Raw genomic sequence first — 23,879 nt, forward strand, 5'->3', positions numbered from 1 at the left:
TTAAAAATCAAGCAAATCGAAAGTTTTCACATAAAAATCGAGCAATTCGAATGTGTTCACTAAAATCGAGCAATTGAACGTTTTCATTAAAATATGGAGCAATTTGAAAGTTTTCACAAAAAAATCAAGCAATTGGAACGTTTTCATGGAAAAAAACGAGCAATTTGAACATTTTCAAGAAAAAAATCGTGAAAATTGGAAATTGACGCCAGCAAATTTTCACCGGCGAATGTTAGCGGGAGATTCCCAAATGTATTCACCGGAAGCGAAATGTGGAAATTGGCAGCTAATTCGTGCCAGGAGAATTTATTCGCCCATCACTAGTGCTAAAGCAAATACATTCACTATATCCACTTTTTTCCCCTTTAATAGCGAAAGAAAGTGTTATTTCTAATATATTTTGTGCCATATATGGAGTAATGTGACTGGACACTGACAGCGGCACAAGGGGCTGGAGGGGGAATTGAGGCAAAGAAGGAGCATCACAGGTTCATTAATTCCTCCCTAACCTGACTGAGAGCAAGGGATGAGAGAGTCAAGAGGGTCATGTTACACTTAGCCTCAAAGCTTTTAATGCCTCCCCCCTACTCATAACAGATGCACTGCCTCCTGCTATTGAAGGATTTGAAGCAGACAGGGATGAAGAAGGAGGGGAGGCACGGGTGGGCTGTTATAGACTGATTATCAAAGTGGCCCTCCCCAGCAACACCAGTCAGCATCTCTGCAGCATCAGAGTAGACACCAGTCAGTGATTGGACAAACAAAAGAACTACAATAACAATGGTGCTTTGCATCCTTCCTACGTGCTGATTGGTTGCTTTCCAGGCCAGCTGGGAAAGCCAATGAGCTGAGAGCAGGTGCTGCTGGGGATGCAGAGTGTTAGAATGATGGCGAGGAATAAGAAGGTGTCAGTGCAGCGATGGCTGATTGTCCCCAGTTTGCTCATCCTGTCGCTCTGCCTGCAGTCTGGTGGGGGACAGAAGAAAAAAGAGGTACAGCTTCATTCAATGCTTTGTTCAGTCTTCTAGCTAAAGGCATTGTCTCGTGTTATTTTGTCTATGTGTTTGGCCAGGGCCTCTTTAGTAAAGGGGCATTTGCTCAGGGCCCACTGATTCAATGGGATCACACTGTGGTTGCAGTTCCACGTTATTTATATTGTTTTTTATGTGCAGGTTCTTATCTGTAGAAGACAAATCTGACAGTGACAGCCCAGCAGTACAGCCCCTTCCTTTTCCCTGTCAGCTTCAAATCCTTTGATATCAGGAGGCAGTGTATCTGTTACTAGTAGCGGGAGGCATTAAGTTCCTTCAGGTGGCCTGTAACATGACCCTCTTGACTCTCTCATCCCTTGTTTTGCATAAGCACATGTTAGCTAATGTTATTAAAAGATTTAGAGTGCCAACATATTGCACAGCGCTGTAAAATAAATGTGCTTATACAAGAAATGACATGAATTACATATATAGAACATACAATGTTACATACATTACAATCTACTGTGTGTCTGTTTATAAAGGTATCACCTTTACACCACTTTTGTTATGCTTTATATCAAAAGTTCTACCCTATAACTTTTTTAATGGGCTAACACGGTACCTGTGTGTGTTTGTGCAGACATATACCTCTGTATGCATGTGTATATATATGATCAGTGTGTGTGTGTATACCATATAAAATAGAATAATGTAATGACTGTATATTGCAAAGTTGAGCTGAATTATAATTTTTTTTTAGGCAAAAAAAAATATTATTTGGTTTGGCATTCCCTTTAATGATAACACAATGTTCAGGGCTGGGTTGGATGGGACACACATTGGCTTTCTTGTCTTGGGAGCAAAAGCACTTTGGTCCCATTTGGACTTTACCTTACATTTTGAGGAATAGATAAACTGGATGCAGAAGAATTATTACATCCATTCCAGATAACTGCAAATATTGCCAAATGCTTCAGACCTTAACCTGCCTTTTCTATTTTCATATTAAATGGCTGCCCCCTTGGCTACGCAGCAGCTTATTTATATGAACTGTAGTAGCATTTCTGAAACAAACACATCCGTTTTTATCAGTGCAGGGCAGCGTTACATTATGGACCAGATTCAATTGAGTGAGAAAAAGGTTTATCAAGTGAAAACTCATGGATGAGATTCAATTGGAGATGCAATTAAACTCCAGGCTTTTTACATCACATTTTTGGCTAACTAACTATATTAGAAACATTTTTTTATTTTGCACAGCTTATCTATTTATCCAGTTTTTATTTTTACACTGAACTGTTCCTTTAAGTGAGGGGGTAGATAAATTTGATTTTTATCTAGGACCCGCCAAGACCTTAAAGCGGCCCTGTGTTTAGCTACTATGGTGAGAGATGGTACAGCATACAGCACAGTGCTTGCCCCTTTCCGCTTCTGGCAGCCATTATCAGGGCTGCCTTAGGAGCAGGGTAGCGAGAGCATTTATCTGGGGCTTAGCTTGGCAAGAAAGAATATACAAGACAAATGACTTCTGTCTGACACCTTGGGGAATTTCCCACACAATAACATATGTGCCTTGTAATCAAGAGTGCTGCTGTTATTATTGGGACATGTTGTGTGGTGTTTACATGTATTGGACCGGTTATCCAGAATGCTCAGGACTTAGGGTAATTTGAATCTCTATACCTTAAAGTGGACCTGTCACCCAGACCTGTTACCATACATTAGAGTCCATGGGCTTTTTGAGGGCAAAACGTAACAAAATGTTTCGCTCATCCCTACACTCTGCTACACTCTGTAGCAGAGTCTATACTCTGTTTCTGGGAAACAATACGATTTTGTACATAAAATGCAGGTAGCACTATGCTGCTTGTACCTGGAACTCCCTCCCTGTGCAGGTGGCCTTGGTGGGATAGAAGCATAAAAATTAGGAATGTCCTTGCCCAGTGCAGGCAGCATAGCACTCACTATCTACATTTTTTTGCACGAATATTGTTTCCCAAGCAATACAGGCTCTGTTAGCCAACACCTCCAGTAGGGAAAGGATTTTCTTCTGATAGGTAGGTGCACTTTAAATCCTGAGAGGGATGCCTGGAAGCAGGTCCGAACTGAGAGTCAAAATAGGCCCCGGCATTTCAGGCACACAGAGGCCCAATCAGCCCACACAGAGGCCCAATCTGCCCACACAGAGGCCCAATCTGCCCCCACCAGCCCACTAAATACTGACTTTCTATGGCACCTTATAGCAGCCCCTCTGGCATTTTCCAGAACCCACAGATTGCCAGTCCGGGCCTGCCTGGAAGAGACAGAGAAGGTGGTAGCCCAGTGCTACTTTAAAAAGTTTTCTGGGTCAGTGCAGATTTTTCCATAAAGGAACACCTGCCTATGGGGAAAAATACCTATTTAATGTACTGCGGGTTGCCAAAGATTATCCTTATGAATGTATGTATTACATTTGAAGGCTCTTACATACAAACAAAAGGTGAATTATTGTGGCGCAAAGATTCACGCTTTGGCTAAAATATGTAAACTCACATGTCACATCAAGGTGCCTCGTAGTACGAGTCCTACTGCCTATTGAGGTTCTAAATATGTGATGCATTTAAAAGCATTTAAAAATGTAGTCCCCCAGCAAACAGTGATTGAAGACTCATCTGTTGAAACTAACATATAGGGGGTTATTTACTAAGACTCAATTTTCCTCATATTTTAGCAGAGACAAACTCAACCTAACTCCCATTCACAAATTTAGCTTATCTACGAAAAAATCGGATAGAAAAAATCAAGTGGCAATTCAATAAAACTCAAAAAAACACACCCCAAAACTCCCAAAATTTGTGAAGTTTCAAAACATTTTCAAATGGTTAAAGGAGAACTAAACCCTAAAAATTTATATGGCTAAAAATGCCATATTTTATATACTGAACTTATTGCACCAGCCTAAAGTTTCAGCTTCTAAATAGCAGCAATGATCCAGGACTTCAAACTTGTCACAGGGAGTCACCATCTTGGAAAGTGTCTGTGACACTCACATGCTCAGTGGGCTCTGAGCAGCTGTTGAGAAGCTAAGCTTAGGGGTCGTCACTAATTATCCATCAGAAATGAGGTTGGTCTGTAATATAAGCTGATGCTTTAGGGCTGATTATTACATTCTGATGCTAGTTGCACTGGTTTCTGTGCTGCCATGTAGTAATTATCTGTATTAATTACTAATCAGCCTTATATTATGACATTTCTATTCTATGTGTACTCTATATTGTGAGTGCTCCCTAAGCTCAGTAAGTGACAGCAGCACAGAGCATGTGCAATGAATCAGCAGAAAAGAAGATGGGGGGCCACTGGGGCATCTTTGATGACACAGATCTCTACTGTTAAAGGGCTTTGGTTGCCTGGGGCTGGTACAGAAGCCCAAAACATAACGTGCAACATTTCAAGCCTTTCTTCCCTTGCCCTTTAAATGGATAGCTGCCGTTGACTTTTACATGAATTCAACAGGTTTTAGATGGAGTTTTTTTTTTCGGATTTGGACTTTTAGAAGCATCAGGGCATAATATATCTTGAAAAATTTGTTTTTTCTCTCTAAAAATTCAAGTTTTTTTATTGAAAAAAAAACTAGAACTTTTAGACAAAAAAAAAATAGAGTTTTAATAAATAACCCCATACTGTATTTTTTAGGATTTCTTAAGTGCATTATTTATTTGTGATCGGTTTTCGAATATTGAAGTTTACAGCAGCATGGGGGGTTGGGGGTATAAACTGTTCTAAACTGATGCATTAAGTTGATACATTTCATATCTTTGACCCTTATGAGTAGGTATATATGTCATAATTGATACAAAAGTTGCTTATATTCCATGACACTGCTTAGAAATGCATCAACTAATGAAGCAAATGGTCACAATTCAGATTCTACACCTGGATTACTGAGCTGCCAGACCAGAGACAGGAACATTCCACTTTAAACTTCAATTCTGGAAAAACGGTAAAAAAAAAAAACATGTAACAGAATTGAAAAACATCTTAATTTCTGGTGAACAATCTGAAAACAACTTAACTGAAAAAATTGTTTGAAAGGTGAACAACCCCTATAAATGTGCCTTACAGATAACGGTATTTGATCTTTAAAAATCGGGTTAGTTCTAGGGCTGCAGCCCCCCCACACCTGCTGCATGCTTATGCTGGGTCTCTGCACTAGAAGAGTTGAGTTGTTTTTTTTTAAAGGCAGCTTTATGCTGTTTTTTAAACTGGTTTGAACATTGCCTCATGGTAGTACCTGCCCTCCATAAAGTATAACATTCTCATCGTGGGGGTCATTTATCAACACTGGGAAAATTTGCCCGTGGGCAGTTACCCATGTCAACCAATCATATTGTTGCATTCATTGTTCTACCTGCCGCTGCCTGAAAACAGCCAAGAATTGATTGGTTGCTATAGGTTAGGCAAGTTTGCCCAGTGTTAATAAATGACCCCTCATGTCTTTCAAAGCTCTGAACTCCTTTGCTTCTCCCTATGGGCCAGATTCAATTCAGTGAGGAAAAAGTTAACTTGCGGTTTATCATATGAAAATTCATTAATGAGATTCAATTGGAGGAGAAAAAACTTTTCTCCTTATTCAGTTCCAGTTTTTCTCATAGATTTCAATAGAGTATTCACATGAAACAATTAAATAAGTTTTTCTGAATTTAATTTCATCTCAAATTGAATCTCGTCCATGAGTTTTCACGTGATAAACTGTTTTCTCACTGAATTGAATCTGGCTCTATATGTCTGCTCTTACTGTATCTCCATGTACACCCCCTCCTGCTCCAGTGTGGCATTAGCCTAAACCAAGAAAGTGTTAGGGGGGTTATTTATCAAAGGTCGAATTTTAGAGTTATGTGATTTTTTCTTTTACTCTAATAAACTCAAATGTACTCACAACTCAAATGGGAGGTTAATTATGAAAAAACTTGAACTTCGATCTAATAGGTACGACACGAAAATTAGAATCAAATTAGAATTGAGTTTTCTTCTTAAAAAAACTTGAATGTCGGGAAGGCTATTGACATCTTTGAATGGTTCCATTGACTTCTACATGAACTCGGTAGGTTTTAGGTAGTGATGGGCGAATTTATTCGCCAGGCACGAATTCGCTGCGAATTTGTGCGATTCGCCACCAGCGAATAAATTTGCAAAACGCCCGCGAAAATTCAGCCAAAAAAATTCGCCAAAACGGACGCCGGCGTCAAAAACGGGCGCCGGTGTCAAAAACGAGATGCCGGTGCCGTTTCACAAATTTTTCGCCATTTCGTGAATTTCGCGGGAAATTCGCAATTTTCCGGCAAAGCGAAACGCCGCAAATTCGCCCATAACTAGTTTTAAGTTGTAAAGTATTAAATAAGAGCTGTTTGCAGGGGTGAGGTGTAATAAATCTCACATTCGAATTAGAATTCGAGTTGGTGGTTTTAAACTCAAAATTGTGAGTTTTGACCTATAAAAACTTTTTGAAAATTCGAATTTACCATTCGAACCTTAGTAAATCTGCCCCTTACTGTTGCATGTGAGAAATGAAATAGAAAAAAGCACATGAGTTGATTTGACTTATTTCTACAGATATGGATGAATGAGAATATTCACAAACAAGCACAAGAGTACCAAGTAATACATTCCCCATTCAAGAATAATGTGACACTAGTAATGAAATAATAAAATAATATGACTCTTTTCTCCAAAACTTTATTAACACAAACATAAATATGACATGTAGTTTGATATCGCCAGTCACTATTTCTTTACTATTGCTGTTGGTAAATTCAAAGAGACATTGGGGCTCATTTATTAAAGCAGCGCAGCGCATAAGTGGACGCAAAAGGTTGTCTGCGCCATCACAAGCGTGATCGCTAATATATTTGCGTGATATTGCGCATAACACAGAGCTTTTGCGATGGTTTTGTTTATGCGCATTGCGCAAAAGATTGGGCATTTATGTCGCAAACGATGCCGTGGTTGTTAGGGGCGTGGCTGTGGGCGTGGCTACAATGCGCTTGCACTGCGGCCGTCGCAGATTTGCGTCTGTATATGTGCAAAACTGCACCCGGGCAACAGCACCACAATTTTTACGCCTGCCTCTTCGTGGCGTAATAGTAACGCTCTTCAAAATGCGCATTCCTGCCCAGCTGCGCTAGTATATTCAAGATGAACAACCCTTGTAAAGTGCATATTAACCACGCCTTCCACCCAACATGTTTATATTGACCAAGGTTCCTTTAAGGGTATCAGGTAGGCTAAACACCTTTGCAACCAAACAAATATTAGCACAGAAACAAATGCAGATGCGTCTAAGTGAACGCAATATGCGCAATATGTGACGCAACTAATTAAAGCAGCGCATTCATACATGAGCACAACTAATCCTTACCTTTGCGGTATCTTCCTGTGCGCACAATTTATTATAAGCACTGCGACAGCTGATACGCAGTTTCACACGTCGCACCTGTCTTGTGTCTACATTAGCGCACAAATCGCACTGTTAAGGTATCGTGCGCTACATTATTAAATACTCGCATGCGCTGGGCAAATGTCTGGCCACTGCGCTCTTTTTAGCGCTGCGCTGCGTTAATAAATGAGCCCCATTGTTTCATCAGAAATTTACTGCTGAACTAACACTAAAAAGAACATGAGTTGATTGCAGTGTTGATGAATGAGCATTCTTGATTGCCGATTGTACTTTATCAGCTAGCAAACAGTCTTCTGAGAGAACATTTGTTATCAGCCTAGTGGATTGAATGCAATTGTGTTATATGTGTTACATTTGTTGAGCCCACACTTAATCCTCTGATTTTGATTACATTTTTTCTGCCATTTCAAACATCAACCACACAAGAAATACAAATAAGAATTAAGGTAAATTCCATTGTTTTTAAAAAAGATTATAAGGTAATTTCTGGTAAGACTTTGTTGACTTTAAATTGTGCATTATTGGATGCATAATGCATGACATGCCTGATGGTCAATGTAAAAACAGGGCAGTTGTTATTTTCATATCCCTAGTCAACAGAGTCAAATGGAAAGGGAAACTGTTGTTTTGACTACAAAATCTTTTAAATAATTGGTATCTTTTTGCAGGCTTACAAACCAGCTCTGTTCTGTTTGTGGGAAAGGACTTTTAAGATACACCCACCATCGCTCATCATACCACAAAGGATATATGACCATCTCCAATAAGGGTGTGATTTAAAAAGACTGCAGTTATTTTAGCTCAAATTTAAATCAGGCCCTATGTATTGTTTAGAAAGCAAGTATCCAAAGGGACACAGAACTGATGCAAGCAAGGAACACCTTGCACGTTTAATGCGGAAGTGCAGTGCAACATTTTGGGGTTACTACCCTTTGTCAAGCAAGGGCCGTGACCCTGAAACGTTGCAGTGCACTTCCGCATTAAACGTGCAAGGTGTTCCTTGCTTGCATCAGTTCTGTGTCCCGTTGGATACTTGCTTTCTGGATATTGAATTTGGGGTTGCCAGACCTCTACCACTGTGCACCAGACAGCACTACATTAATCATTGTTAAGGGTGTGTGAAAGCCAGGTTCGTATTGTATCCTATGTATTGTTTATCAATAGCTACATGATGATATGTTGCTTGACTTTATGCATAATGTGTCATTTATATGCGGTTTAATCCAACAGACTAGTGCCTAGTCAAGCAGGCCTTATAGATAAAAAGTCAAGGATGCAATAATATCAAAAAAGGAAGTAAGATACTAAGTACTACTCCTTGTTTTATCATGGATATGAATATAGTAATACCCCACTAAAAGATGGAAAAGAGATTATTGTACCTTTGGTCACGATTGATCGCCCGTGTCACGGCCTCAGTCCGAGTTAGAGGCTGGTGCAAATGCAAAATCTTTAGAGTTGTGAACAAACAGGCTCAAAAACTGCAGATGCTGTGCTGCGAATTTTATTTTTAACACAACATGTTTCGAGCTTAGTGGCTCTTTTTCAAGTGTTAATCAGTGCACATTACACACAAGGTTTTAAATCAAAATGTCTCCACCCCACTGGCAGAACCTCTGATTGGTAAGATACACGGGGCAGCACGGCTATAAATTTATGTAAAATATTACGGTTCTATATTTACTCATGAAATATGTTGATTACTTATGTAAAATATGGGTTCATATAAATGAAACAGGAAATGTTGGTTGGAAGCTACTTGGACTCTTTTGTAGGCGTATTTGCAATACAAGGGGTAAAGTGTATTTGTTTTAAATGATTTTTAAATCCACGGACTATTGGACTTTGAAGTCTTCACAGATCACAGAATCTAATGTGGGGTTAGGCGATGAAATCCCCAACGCAGTGACCTCATCGTGTCAATCTTTTCAGCAACGTATCACGTCAGGGGGGTGGAGACATTTTGATTTAAAACCTTGTATCTGTGCACTGATTACCACTTGAAAAAGAGCCACTAAGCTCGAAACATGTTGTGTTAAAAATAAAACTCGCAGCACAGCATCTGCAGTTTTTGAGCCTGTTTGTTCACAACTCTAAAGATTTTGCATTTACCCCACTAAAAGAGTCAGTTCTTACCCAAATTAAAGTTATGTTCAGTTTTTGTAAAGTAATACCAAAGAGGCAGGACTATGCAAAAGAAGATCATTATTAATAATTAGTAATTAAAGTCAGCACTTGCCTGATGGAAAAGTTCAGATCCAGCGATTGGAAGTGGGTATGAATCTTCAGCATGGCCTTATGTGCTACTGAATACCTAGACCACACTCATTCATGTTTCAGCATCGCTTCTTTTTGCTTCCAGGTAGTGATGTGGGGACCAGCATGTGTAGTGGTTCTTAAAGCCGAGCCATCCCTTTTAAAGATTTTCACCTTTGCATTGACATTGTGAAGTAGAGGGATGATGACCAACTTCTCCAGAGGAGAAGCCCTAAGGTTGAGCACTGACTTTAATAATAATAATAATAATAATACAGGTATGGGATCCGTTATCTGGAAACTCGATATCCAGAAAGCTCTGAATTACGGAAAGGCTGTCTACCATAGAGACCATTTTATCCAAATAATACAATTTTTTAAAAATGAATCTTTATTGCAAGCAAAACCAGCCTATTGGGTTTAATTAATGTTTAAATGATTTTCTAGTAGACTTATGATATGAAGATCCAAATTAAAGAATGATCCATTATTCGGAAAGCAGCAGGTCTGGATAACAGGTCCCATATTTGTAATAATAATAACAATTATTATAATAAAATTAATTCTAAAAAGTGAATTTTTTTGTAAAATGCCTCCACTTTAAAGGGACTTTGCAACAGATCAACATCCCATTTAATAGAGCAAATATGAAATATCACTCCACTGTAAAATATTTATGTTTTTTTAAATATTAAAATAATTGTCATGTTTTCTATATACAAAGTAGTCTGTCTGTGCTATGGCTTAAAGGAGGAAGATAATTCACAATCACTTGGGGTGCCAAGAGTCTAGTCAAGTGATTGTAATGACTTACCTGATACCCTGGGCTGGGGCTTCTATTAGCAGAAAACTGTGATGGGCTTGGTTCTTCTGAGTGAGCACCACAGAGCAATCCTCTTGTTCAGCTTCTGCTTTTCTTCGATCAATTCAAAATCATGGAGTCAACACAAGTGCAGTAGAGTGAAAAAGCCAGGTTTGTTTTGCTAAAGTGTAACTTTGCACACTACTGTGCATGCACACCCACAAAAAGGAACAAGGTGCAGGATGAGGATCACTCTGTGGGGCTTAATGAGAAGAATCCTGGGCTGGTGTAGTTTTCTGCTAACAGGAGCACCGGCCCAAGGGTATCAAGTTAATGGATACAATAACTGGGGGAATACCTAACTTTTGGCACCCCCCAGCTGTTGTTGCCTTTATCCAAAAAACAACTGAACATATACTATATTGAGATAATCATTGTTACTAATTGAATTATTCTAATGAAAATAAAGCACATTCATCATAAATATTAGGGCCCCCATACTCATTATTTATTATTGAATACAAGTGTGCAGTACCTACATTTTTGACCACGTCCATTGTATGTGCTTCTCAAACAATTAGAAGGTCGTTTTTCTAGGACAAAATGTTAAACTTGATGGGCAGGTGGCCTACAAATCCATAAATGTAATTTGCAGCTGCAATATATAGAATGGGAAATCTCGTTCCCAAAGGTTTAGGGGCCCAATAATGTTGCTGTGGGGCCCAATAACTAGTAATTCCACTACTGAAAAGTTCATGTAGTGGATAGTTCATATCAATTAGTAAATAGATCCCAATATAAACAGTTGATGTAACTCTATAATAAGTAGTTAATGTAAATATTTCCGCTAATTAATTTGCTAATAAGTCAGTCAGTCAGAAGAGTTTACCCTAAGTTTAAACCCTACACATTTACCTGCCCCTGTCTGTCATTCTACTCTCCCTTGTTATTGCTTGATATGGAAGCTATGTAAGTAAATACCGTTAAGTAAATAAAGTTTTTGTAAGTTACATAAATAGCATAAGTTTAGGGGTCCAATGATCTTGTTTCAGGACCCAATAACTAGTCATTCCACTACTGGAAAGTTCTTGTGGGAGCCACTCATATAATTCAGTAATTCACATAGAATGAAGGAGGCCACAACCACCGCAGAACTGTGCTGCTACTTTTTATTCCATATTCCACAACATGTTTCAAGTGTGACACAATTCATTCTATGTGAATTACTGAATTTCTGGCCTTTACGGTGTGACTTGAGAGGGTGAGCCCACAGGATAAAGAAGTTCAAGGAACATGCTGAGAAAAACTACACAAGATTGATATAATTCAGTAAATAGCTCTTGCCATAAACAGCTTATGTTTCAAGTAGTTCATGTAAATCGCTAAAATAATTAATGCATGGGTCAATCTCATTTACCTTAAATTGTTTAATCCATTAGGGTAAGTGGAGTTGGCCCTAAGTTTAAACCTGACAATCCTTCCTTCCCCTGTCAAGTTTCTCTGCCTTGTCCTTGCTTCATACAATACATAACATACGTAAGCATTATAAGTTTCTAGGCAAGTCAGGGATGTTTTTATGTACATTTGAACTTACATTTATACAGTATGTAACTTACTCAATGTGGCGGGACACCCCTTCAGATCATAATTTGTCCTGGCTCCGGGACTGTTGCCCGGTCTTCTCCCTATGGTGGCCCTGACTGTATCCATTAATAGAGAAGCACCCCAAGTGATTGTAATCTCTTGCCTGGAAGCTAGGCCAATACTCGTGTTCTCTGAAAACTGCAACAGCAAATGGCTTTTTTGTATAAGTACCAAAGAACAATATCTTCTCTGCTGCCCTGAGCAGATGTGCTTTTGCAGTAAATTTAAAAGCTTTAAAAGAAAAGTTTTTCCTTTAAAGTTTGGCTTTTCACTCTATGGCACATGTTCACCTGAACTGGAATGGACAGGAGATGGCGGCATGATTTTCCTGCAAAAGGACCAAATGTAGTTTTCAGCTAACAGGACTGATTATTATCTCTTGGTAGTGACTAACATTTTGGCACCCCCAGTGGTTATACCTATACCTATGGAGCCTGTCTCACTGTGCCATGATTATCTATACTTGTTCCCAACCCACCCATGTCTCATGAAGGTTGGAGCAGGTAATGGAGACGGTATAATTAATAGATGGAGAAGTACTCAGCCATTGGCAAGTGGGATCAGGATGGGTCAGGTAAGGTGGAGGTACAGTTTTGTAACGGATGACCAATTGCTTGGTCCAGAACTGCAAGCTTTAGGTCTAACTGTGCACAGCTACTACACGCATTAGGTTACTCTGTACATCAAACTAACAGACACAGGTGCATCTCTTACACAGAGTTTGTCTATGATGAATGAAGTGATGGGCGAATTTGTCCCATTTAGATTCACCAAAAAATGAGCGAATTTACAGCGAGATGCAATGAAGTCAATAGGCGTCAAAATAATTTTGACACGCATAAATTTTGACACCGGCGTCAATTTTTATATGGGCGCCTATTTTGTCCAAATGCATTAAAGTCAATGAATAATTTTGACGCACGACAGTTTTTATGCGTGCGACTATTCTGATACGTGGCCAAATGTTTTTGATGCGTCGCATTTTTCACAGGCACGTTTTTGCCACAGTTTCACAAATATATTTGCCAGCGACAAAATATGGAAATTCACCACAAATTCACGACTGCTGAATGTATTCGCCGATCACTATAACTGGGCTACAGGTTTCATAAAATTATAGTTGGTTTAGCTCAGTGTATTAGTTTATTCAGAGTGCTAGCTTTGCTGAAACAGACCATAATTACAGGGCCACACTGCTTTGCACTCTCATCTTGAAGGAACAGTAATTCCAGAACATTAAAGTGGTTCAAAGAAATTAAATATAATGTACTGTTGCCCTCCACTGGTAAAGCTGGTGTGTTTGTTATAGAAACACAGCTATAGTTTATATAAACAAGCTTCTGTGTAGACTTAGGGGTCAGCCCCCCAATGGACGCCGGCATCTAAAACGATACGCCGTCGCTGTTTCACAAATTTTTCACTGTTTTGTGAATTTCGCTGGAAAATCACGAATTTTTCTGCGAAGCGAAATGCCCCCAAATTCGCCCATCACTAGTCAGCCATTCAAGTGCTGGATAACAGATAAGTTCTGAAGAATCCCATTGTATACTATAGATGCTACTATATCTGTTATTGGCTGTGTATCCTGTGTCTTTTCTCCTTTTTTAGCTTTGAATGGCTGCCCCCATGGCTACACAGCAGCTTGTTCATATAAACTATAGTAGAGTTTCTGAAGCAAACACCTCAGTTCTACCAGTGCAGTGCAGCACTACATTATTTATTTTAATTCATTAATTTTATTAATTTTTAGTGTTACTGTTCCTTTAAAGGAGAACTAAACCCTAAAAAGGAATATGACTACAAATACCATATTTTATATACTGAACTTATAGAACTTCCCTTAAGGTTTGGCATGTCTATAGTAGTAATGATTCAGGCCTTCAAAGTTGTCACAGGAGTTCCCCATCCTGAATTTTGCTAGGAGTGTCTTTGACACTCACATGCTCAGTGGGCTCTGAGCAGCTGTTGAGAAGCTAAGCTTAGGGGTCATCACAAATCATCAAGTAGAAAATGAGGTTTGCCTGTCATATAAGCTGATGCTACAGGGCTGATTATTACATTCTGATACTAATTGAAAATTATTAATTGAAACTGAAATTAATCTAAAACTAATTGTTCTGGTTTCTGTGCTGCAATGTACCAATAATTTAAATTATTTACTAATCATTCCTATATTGTGACATTTATATTCAGTATATTGTGCATCGGTCCCTAAGCTCAGAAACTGACAGTAGCAAGTGCAGTGAATCAACAGAATAAAAGATGGGGAGTTACAGGGGCATCTTTGGAGACACAGTTTTTTTTTGTATATTCTTTATTTAAGAAGTAAGCATTATCATATACAGAAAAAGGAAGAAACAAAAATATTCACATAGCAAGTACATTGAATCCAATAATTTCTCATTCAAAGTGTGTTAAAGTAATAACGTACGATAAAATGAAGCAAAAGCATCATATTAAGTATGTAAACACATTATCTCAGTTACTAATCTAGGCGTTCAGCAGATAAATTCAATCCTGGTCTGTGAATCTCGAAGTATTACATACCTATGTATTTCTTGTATTAACCTGAGAAGCTGTACAATAGTACCGAGATAAGAATAGCAATAAATAATCTCAATAGGATTCAGTCATACTCCAAGCCAGTGAAGAAATAATAATAGAAAAAAAAGGAAAAGACAAAGACAAGAAGAAAGAAAAGGGAAGCGAAGAAAAAGTAGAAGAGGTGCTCAGCCAATTCCTAACCAAAACACATGTCTGTCATAATACCGAATATGTATCTATGCAGGTACCAGTGAGGTTATTGTGGGAAAAGTAGCCCCCAGTCCGTGTGGGATCATATCGGAGGCATGGCTGCCATAAATGTTACCCAAGAGGACCATGTCCTCACAAAACTATCTTGTCGACCCTGTGCAAAACCTAAGAGTTCCTCCATGCGCATAATTGAGCCCATTTCTGTATACCATTCTGTGAGCGTAGGCGTGTTTGCTGATCTCCAATGACGGGGTATCACTGTTCTGGCAGCACTCAAACAATATCCTGCGAGAGATCTCTTATATGGAGCCACAGGACCGGGCAGAATTGACAAAAGTCCAATAGCAGGGTCAAATGGGAAATCAACACCTTCTACCTTTTTAATAACCTGAAACACCATCTCCCAGAAAGGAACAAGTAAGCGGCATTGCCACCAGATGTGCAAAGGGGTGCCAACTGCCTCATTACACCTCCAACAGAGCTCCGACACCGATGGGAAAATTTTATGTAAAACATTTGGGCATTTATACCATCTAGAGAGGATTTTGTAATTAGTTTCTTGTGTTCTGCAAGCAATTGAAAATGTATGTGTTAAAAGGAAACTTGTATTCCATTGATCTCGAGTAAACTCCACCTGTAATTCACGTTCCCATTTTTTAGTAAATTTAGGTAGGTCTTGTCTTGGAGAAACAGTTTTTAATGCTAAAGAGCTTTGGCTGCTTTGGGCTGGTATAGAAGCCCAAAACACAGTTTACAACATTTCTGTCCTACTTATTTAGTCAAGCTTTAGTTCTCCTTTAAATATAAAGGTCAGGCCCATCTGCTCACAGATCTCCCCTGTTGCTACCATCACATATTGGTCTATGAAATATGACATGTATTGGAATTTTGTACATTTTCTTAAATGCAAGGCAAAAGAAGATCATATCTATCCAAAAACATCATCAAAGTTAAAGCATAAAAATAAATATTGTGTAGAACAAACCCTTCAGCCTACATAGGATGAATTGACAGTGGCAAGGTTGGCTTATACAATGATCCAAAGACCTTTTGTTTGCTATGTAAAATAATACATCGTTTATGCAACATTTATTATCTGAACAACTACTGTGTCTGAACCTTGCAGTAGGGTTCAGTGTTGACATCCTAGCACACATGTTGGCATCTATTAAATAATATTTAAATGGCACGACTCGTTTACTCATAATGTCATCAGTATTCAAGGCAGCTGTGATGATAATAATTTTGGATCGGACAACAGAGTTTTCTAATGTTTTATATCATAAGCTATAAGGTTTTTTCCTGTCAGAGGTGTCAGGATAATTCTACAGTGCCCTTTGCCACCACATTAGTTGCCCATAGTAACAAGTCAATTTTTCTTAAAGAATGAATGCATTGTGCACTCATGCAAAACCCATGCTTATTTGGCTGTGAAGGAATAAATTATAAGTTCATTAACTGGAGTAAAAGCTTTGTTTTTCAAAGTAATTAAGGCTTTCAAGATGATTTTTTTTTCCTGCCAATGTGTTAAATTAACCTTTATTTTCACAAATTAAAAAGCCTATTTTGGGATCAAAAGCAGTATTTCTTTGCACGTTCACTTTAGAATTGCTGGATAACCACCATAGAACATTAACGAATTGCAGTTCTACAAATTAATAACATGAAAAATATAACTGTACAGCATTTTACTCCTTTATTTCATGAAACTTAGTGCTCTAATTTCCCCCCATAACACCATCTCTGACACCAGTCTGTACTGGGCACTGGATGCTGAGTTTATAGCATGCTACTAAAGCATGTTTCTGCTGTGTACAAAGTAAAGTGCAGGGGAAGGCTTCAGTATGAACTTTGCAATATATGACGCCCAAGTTACTCCTAGATTACTACAATTTTTTGAAAATAAATTTACTCAGCCATGATCATAGTGTTTATACTGATTTTGAGCTTAATCTTTCCTGAATCCCAGTCTAGTGATTTTGACCATTTTGACAATTCTCCTACCTTGATTATTAAGGAATTCGCCAGTGCTTTGACTAGAGTTTCTAACCTAGACATTATCCACATGAACATGCAGAAAACATAGGGGCCTGCTTTATATAGATGCATCGGAGACAGTTCTTTTTTAGCCTTCCCAGTGCAAACTCATGCTTTCTGATTTGGCTAAAAGATAAATAAAATAAAAAAAAAAGTGTGTGGCAATTGTTGATGCCCAACTTTTTTAAAAAAGATAATGGCACTGTTGCTATATAATCTAAGAAAATAAATAGTGAAATTAAAATGATAACCTACTGATTTTGTAAAAAAAAAAATTAATTTTTTTATACCATTAAATTTCTTCTTGGGCAACGATGTAATGATATGTTCCTGACAGTGTACAATAAAACTGAAGTACTTTTATCTATCCTTACCCTTAGCCTACTGTGCTCCATTATTACAAAATCACAAAGGTACAAAGTTACAATGTACATTAAATAGAATGTTCATAATAGATTATTAGTAAACCCATACCCTCTGAAATATCAGTTTTGATATTTCTTGTGGTTAAGACTGTGAATATATATTGTACTGTAATATTTTTTGTACTCATTCATATAAAGGTAAAATAACTAGGAAAGCACCAAATCCGCTATTTTTTCTTTAAAAAACTTCTTGCAACAAAAAGTCGCCACAAAATCGAAAGTCAATTCATATCGTGCAACTTTTTCGAATTGACCAGCCAAAAACTCGACTTTATTGAATTGTTGCCTTGAAAACTCATATTTTCTGGATTATCGAATGAAGACCAGCGCAAACAGCTCAAAACTATTGACAATCCTGAAGGTATAAAATATGTTCTAATTGTTAAAGGGACCATCTGCTATTGACTTCTACATGATTTCAACAGGTTTTAGCTGGCGTATTTTCAGAGTCAGATTTTTAGCAGCTTCAGAGCATAATAAATCTCGAAACATTTTCACGTTTTTTTTTCTCTAAAAATCTGAGTTCTTCCCTTTTAAAAACTCAAACAAAATCAAGATTTAATAAATAGGTCCCTTAGAGTTCCTTAAATTCCAAAAATATTTTGTGTGCAAGAAGACTGATGCTATATTTTGAGCTGTTTATTGTATTTAAAGGTAACTGCTGTTAGGATTAAGTAAAAACAAGAATTAAATTAAGTAGCTTATTAGTTTTTTTTTGGGGGGGTATACACAATACTTAGAAAAAAAGAGTTATGGAGTGTATCCAGCCAGCAGTTTTTTTAAATTCAACAAGCTTTATTCAGTGTTTCATTTAAGACAGTGAACAGGGATCCACGTGAAGCATACTTCCTGTTCTATGTGATCACATTGTCATAGAACAGGAAGTATGTTTCATGTGGTTTCCTGTTCACTGTTTTTAAATGAAACACAGAATAAAGCTTGTTGATTTTAAAGAACTACTGTCTGGATACACTCCCTAACTCTTTTTTGCTGTTTGGACTACATTATTGGCTGGATTGAAACCCAACGTGTGGAGGAGTGAGCAACAGCAAGAGGTGCACCCAAAGTGAGGAAAGTGGGATGCGGACACGTAAGTTTTGCCGTAATTGATATACAAAATGCTTACTGTACAAGGTTCCCTGTCCCGGTATACATTTTCTCACTTAGGGGCCGATTCACTAAGCTCGAGTGAAGGATTCGAATGAAAAAAATTCGAATTTCGAAGTATTTTTGGGGTACTTCGACCATCGAATTGGTTAAATTCGTTCGAATTCGAACGCAATCGAACGAATCGAACGAAAAATCGTTCGACTATTCGACCATTCGATAGTCGAAGTACTTTCCCTTTAAAAAAAACTTCGACCCCCTACTTCGGCAGCTAAAAGCTACCGAAGTCAATGTTAGCCTATGGGGAAGGTCCCCATAGGCTTGCTAACCTTTTTTTGATCGAAGGATTTTCCTTCGATCGTTGTATTAAAATCGTTCGATTCGAACGATTTAATCGTTCGATCGAACGATTTAATCGTTCGATCGAACGAAAAATCCTTCGATTGATCGAACGCAGGATTAGCGCTAAATCGTTCGACTTCGAAATTCGAAGTCGAACGATTTTAGTTCCCAGCCGAATATCGAGGGTTAATTAACCCTCGATATTCGACTCTTGATGAATCGGCCCCTTAGTGTTGTATACCATGTTATTGAAAATTTTGTGCTGACTAACAATGTAATAATAATCTATAGCATATAATTACAGTTCGCTGGGAAATTGTTTGCCTACCTGCCCTTCAGTGTAATGTTTTAAAGTAGTTAGCCACTTTACATCTTAGTTTCCCACCTTCAGGAACTTTGTAGTTTGCATTTGCTTTCTTTATATTCACAGCACAGGAGATACCGGGAGGAGCACACAGGTACAGGTCGGGGCAGGAAACATTTTTTGGGAAAGAGCAAAACAAAACTGAAGGGGATTGAAAAATACCTAAAAATAAAGTTTTCTTTTGCTGTTCCTCAATAATACGAAATACATCTCTGTTTTATGCTGGCACAGTATAAAGATGCAAAATAAGTTATTTATGTATTATATGATGTTTCAAGCTCATGTAATGTCCTTTGTTCAAGATGTACAGTATATTGCATTGAATGTATATTGTTCTAGTCTGTTTGAAGACATATATAGACATAAAGGGGGTTATTTATCAAGCTCTGAATATCCGAATCTTGAATAATTCGTAGTTTTTGGTTTTAAAGTTTTAGTTTTAAAAATATCAACATAAATATTATTTATCTGGTGGTGAATTGTGGTGTAATTTCTGCAATTTGTGTGGCCACTGCATCTTTCATAAATGCCAAGGGAGCCCTATACTCACAACTTGGTCTGTGAAATTTGCCTCCCTGGTATTAGTAACCTCCATGAAGAGGGATGAAACAGATGTATGAAGAAAAAGGGTTTTTTTTGTGAGAGCTGTAAGTATTACATTATATAGCATATTATTAAAATATGTTTTATGGGATCCAGTGTAATTTATCCACATAGAAGACCAAAAATAGGGGTGGGTACACACTGCAATAGCTAACCAGTGACCCTGACTTCCAGAAGGTGACCAAAAGAATTGGACCATCTCAAGAAGACTATTAACATTTAAAGCAACACAATACATCAGGATATTGCTCCTCATTCTGCTATGGCTTCACAGATGGTATTGCAAGTGACCATTTTACTATGTCATTTATAGTTAGATAAAACTAAAATTATTCCAGATCCTTGGAGCATTTTTAATCTTTACATCTGCTACAATATTTGCTTGTAAAATGTTGCTGCTACACTTATTCCCGAGAAGATTGAAATGCCTCTTTATAGAATTGGTTTCCACTAATTAAAGATTTATATATTGGGAAGACTGCCATGGTCTATTTTTGACATAAAAATGTCATTAAGCCTCTAAGCCAAGAAAACCTTAAGTAAAAGCCAACTGGGCAAATAACAGTTTATTCCCGTATACCCTTGTGCTAAACAGTGCAATAAACCGTTTCACAAAAATAACTATTTCATACAGGTAATATGAAGGCAAAAAATTATTGTATTTATCTTGATATTTTAAATATGCCTGCAGGGCTGGATAGCTGTCAGCAGCAATGCTATTCTATAATCTGGTCTTTTGCAAAGAAAGCAAATAGAATACAGGTACTGTATATAGAGTGCCTAAAATACTAGCTAACTTTAACATTTCTGTATAATTTATGCTTTTTACCTTAAAAAAGGTCTTTCTTCATCATATTTTAACTATGATTTTCTCTTGCTGTGCCTCTGATGATTAACCATTTTAAAATAACATTTACATTTTGCATCTTTTAGTTTAAGTAGTTTAAAATTTGTTTTAATTCAGGGCCTAATTAATTAATCATTTTTATTCACTCTGTGTTGTTATTAATTTAATATGAGGTGTCACAAAAAGCAACATCCTTGGTTGGTCTTTGCCCTGTTTTACAGTTGGCAATGCCAGTGTTGCTTGGATTCTACTAAGGATTAAGTTATGTTGCCTGTTTTTCACACAGAAAATGACTGTAGACTTTCATTCAGCCATACCCTATTGAGTGATTGCATATTAGTTAGATGGTGTTCCTACTCTGAAATATCATTACCCCTATGTTCAAGTGAGAATGAATGTTTGCTGTGGTATAGATTTATTTACTTCTTTTTTCTATTTTCTTTTTACATATTTTTTTTCAATGACCTGTATGTATACATGAAGATATGGTTGTTTTTTTTTTAAAAAAAAAAATTTTTGGCTGCCCTTATTCTCCCACAACCAGTCTATAATGCTGAGATTTTTGAGAACATTATATTCTCAATTATTCTTATTTCATCATCACTAAGCCCCATGCATAAATCTGCATTTTTGCAATTGGTATAGCATGGCATTTGCAATAGCATTTTATGTATGCACCATATATATATATATATATATATATATATATATATATATATATATATATATATATATATATATATATATATATATATATATATATATATATATATATATGCAGTCCCACAGTACCAGCACTCAGACAGATGTTGCCAGTGGTGCACGATCAATAAATCGTATATAGTCTTATGAAGGATCAGCACACACTGTTCTGTAGTGAAGTAATAGTGTTTATTTTCAAACAAAAGACATTTTTATGTGTTTATGTGTTTTGTTTGAAAATAAACACTATTACTTCACTTCAGAACAGTGTGTGCTGATCCTTCATAAGACTATATATATATATATATATATATATATATATATATATATATATATATATATATATATATATATATATATATATATATATATATATATATATATATATATATATATTCCAGAAGTTCTTAACGCACACCGTAATGCCTGATTCTGAGTTGATACCTGGGTGCTATTTTTAAGGGCAAAATTATCCAAATGTCGAAAGAAAAAAGATGCACACCAGGGTTTGTGTACAAAAGATTAAAAATCCATATTTATTAAATTACATTAAAAAACTCGGAGTGACATGTTTTTAGCTATTTAAACATGGTGGATGTACTAAAAATATGGTCTTGATAAAGGTCTTAGGAGCAGACCGAAACGTTGGCCGAATTTTTTAATGTAATTTAATAAATATGGATTTTTAATCTTTTGTACACAAACCCTGGTGTGCATCTTTTTTCTTTCGACATTTATATATATATATATATCTCTTTGAGAAAGGCCCTGGACTGGTCCGAAACGTTAGTCTTATGTTATGTGTTATTTTCAATATAACCTTTTTCATAGTTTTAAGCCCTGCGAGTGCTGATCTTCTTTGGATGGATGGAGATATTATATTAATTGTGCACCCAGGCAAACAAACACTTTATTCGAGAGTGCTGGCTCTTTGCTGATTAAATATATAGGTACAAAAATGAAACCGCACTCCTAGGGCTTTTATGAAAAAACATGATAGGCTTTATTTCAACGTTTCGGCTCCTACACTCGGGCCGTCTTCAGGAAGTGAAACCCCAACCATCACCTTTAACCCCAAAACTGGGCCAAAACTAGAGTGTGACATCATAATTACACATATATAAACATACAAAAAGAACTTGCAGTGAATTGTGAGATGAAACCACTATAGTGGGATTTTTTTATTTAGAAAAATGTAATATTTATTTAAAAAATTGAATTTTAAAAATCCTGCCAAATTTCAAATTAATTTTAAAAACTCATATTGAAAAAATAGCTTTATTTTTGAAACATTGCTTATACTCCCATTGACTTCTTATGAACTCACCAGCTTTTAAATGCTGAATTTTTATTTTTGTGTATTGTGCTCTTAATAAATATTGAAAATAAATTTTTCAACTTTTTCAAATTCATGAATTTTGCCACAGATAATCTCACATTGCTTTAAGATTTTGAATGTTGATGAATCCGCCCCTGAATTAGTTTTAAGAGGGAAATTTATTAAATTGACTTCTTTGCTGTAGGGTGAAAATCTTGATCTAATGCTCAGTGTTTGATTATAGCCCCACATATTATTTGGTGTATGGCATCTCTTCATAAAGTTCATATGTGTTTCTTGCCAAATATACTTTTACAAATTACTATTTTTTTCTATATTTTGAAGATGAACAGCTTATTTGTCTATCTCTTGGCAGGTTTCTCCATTAAACAGTTTTTTTAGTTGTTTGAGTTAATTGCTTTATACAGAGAACAGAAGCAATCATTCTCAATGATCTGTACATATTTTCCTCCCAGAAAACTAATTTATTTTCTGTCATGTCACAAGTGTTAGGAAAAGTCGAGAACTTCTGTTTTGCACTGACACTTTAGTTTCTGATTTCTTTATATGCTTTACTTGTGGAAGAACATTGATCTTTTAAAACTTCAGGGAGGGAAAAATATGATGTGGGGCATAGAAAGGACTCATGAAGTAAAGGTTGGCTTCTTTCATCTACAAAGCACTAACAAATACGTTTACATCTGTGCAAACTCTGAGCGAAATAATTCCCACTATGCACAGAACTGCTAAGCAGTGCCATTGCTTTCTGTCTCTCCATTTTCCTTTCTGGAGCCTTCTTCATGCCAAGAAATGGAACTTGCTAGATGTTTGACTCTTTGGTCTTGAAAACTTAACAGAGGCCCCCTGCTTGAATTTGTATTTTTATAAAAGCAGTAATAAAAAAGACCATGCTGGTCGTCTGCAGGGTTCCTGGGTCTACACAGAAGGAAAATGAGTGCTTGTATCTGTAGAAACATATATTCCTTACTACAATGCAGCTTTAACACATTTATACAAACATAATACATCAGGGTGAGTTCACTCTCTAACTGACCCTTTATACTGTATTATAATTTTACAAAAAGACATTTGGTGCATTTATTACCTATTCATAAAACCTTAAACGTATCAAGGGGTATATACAATAGTTATTGAACCCCCTAGAAACAGACATACCCCATCTACAGCATTTCATTCACTGCCAATGTTTTTTTTGTAGCCCTAACCACCAATGGGTTTTTGTAACTTGTTGGGGGTACCTTGGCCACCAA

At 37.0% G+C, this 23,879-nt stretch overlaps 1 protein-coding gene across 1 annotated transcript in view; it reads left to right on the forward strand.

Moving 5' to 3' along the window:
• The first annotated feature begins 832 nt into the window (after positions 1-832).
• The window catches only part of LOC108706602 (tumor suppressor candidate 3), a 107,313-nt gene continuing 84,266 nt past the window's right edge, over positions 833-23,879 (forward strand). The window contains exon 1 of the mRNA XM_041579489.1: positions 833-992. Coding sequence (XP_041435423.1) covers positions 870-992 — 123 coding nt within the window. The 5' untranslated portion in view covers positions 833-869. The remainder of the gene's footprint in view (positions 993-23,879) is intronic.

This window comes from Xenopus laevis, chromosome 1S (assembly GCF_017654675.1).
Source record: "Xenopus laevis strain J_2021 chromosome 1S, Xenopus_laevis_v10.1, whole genome shotgun sequence".
Lineage (NCBI taxonomy): Eukaryota > Metazoa > Chordata > Amphibia > Anura > Pipidae > Xenopus > Xenopus laevis.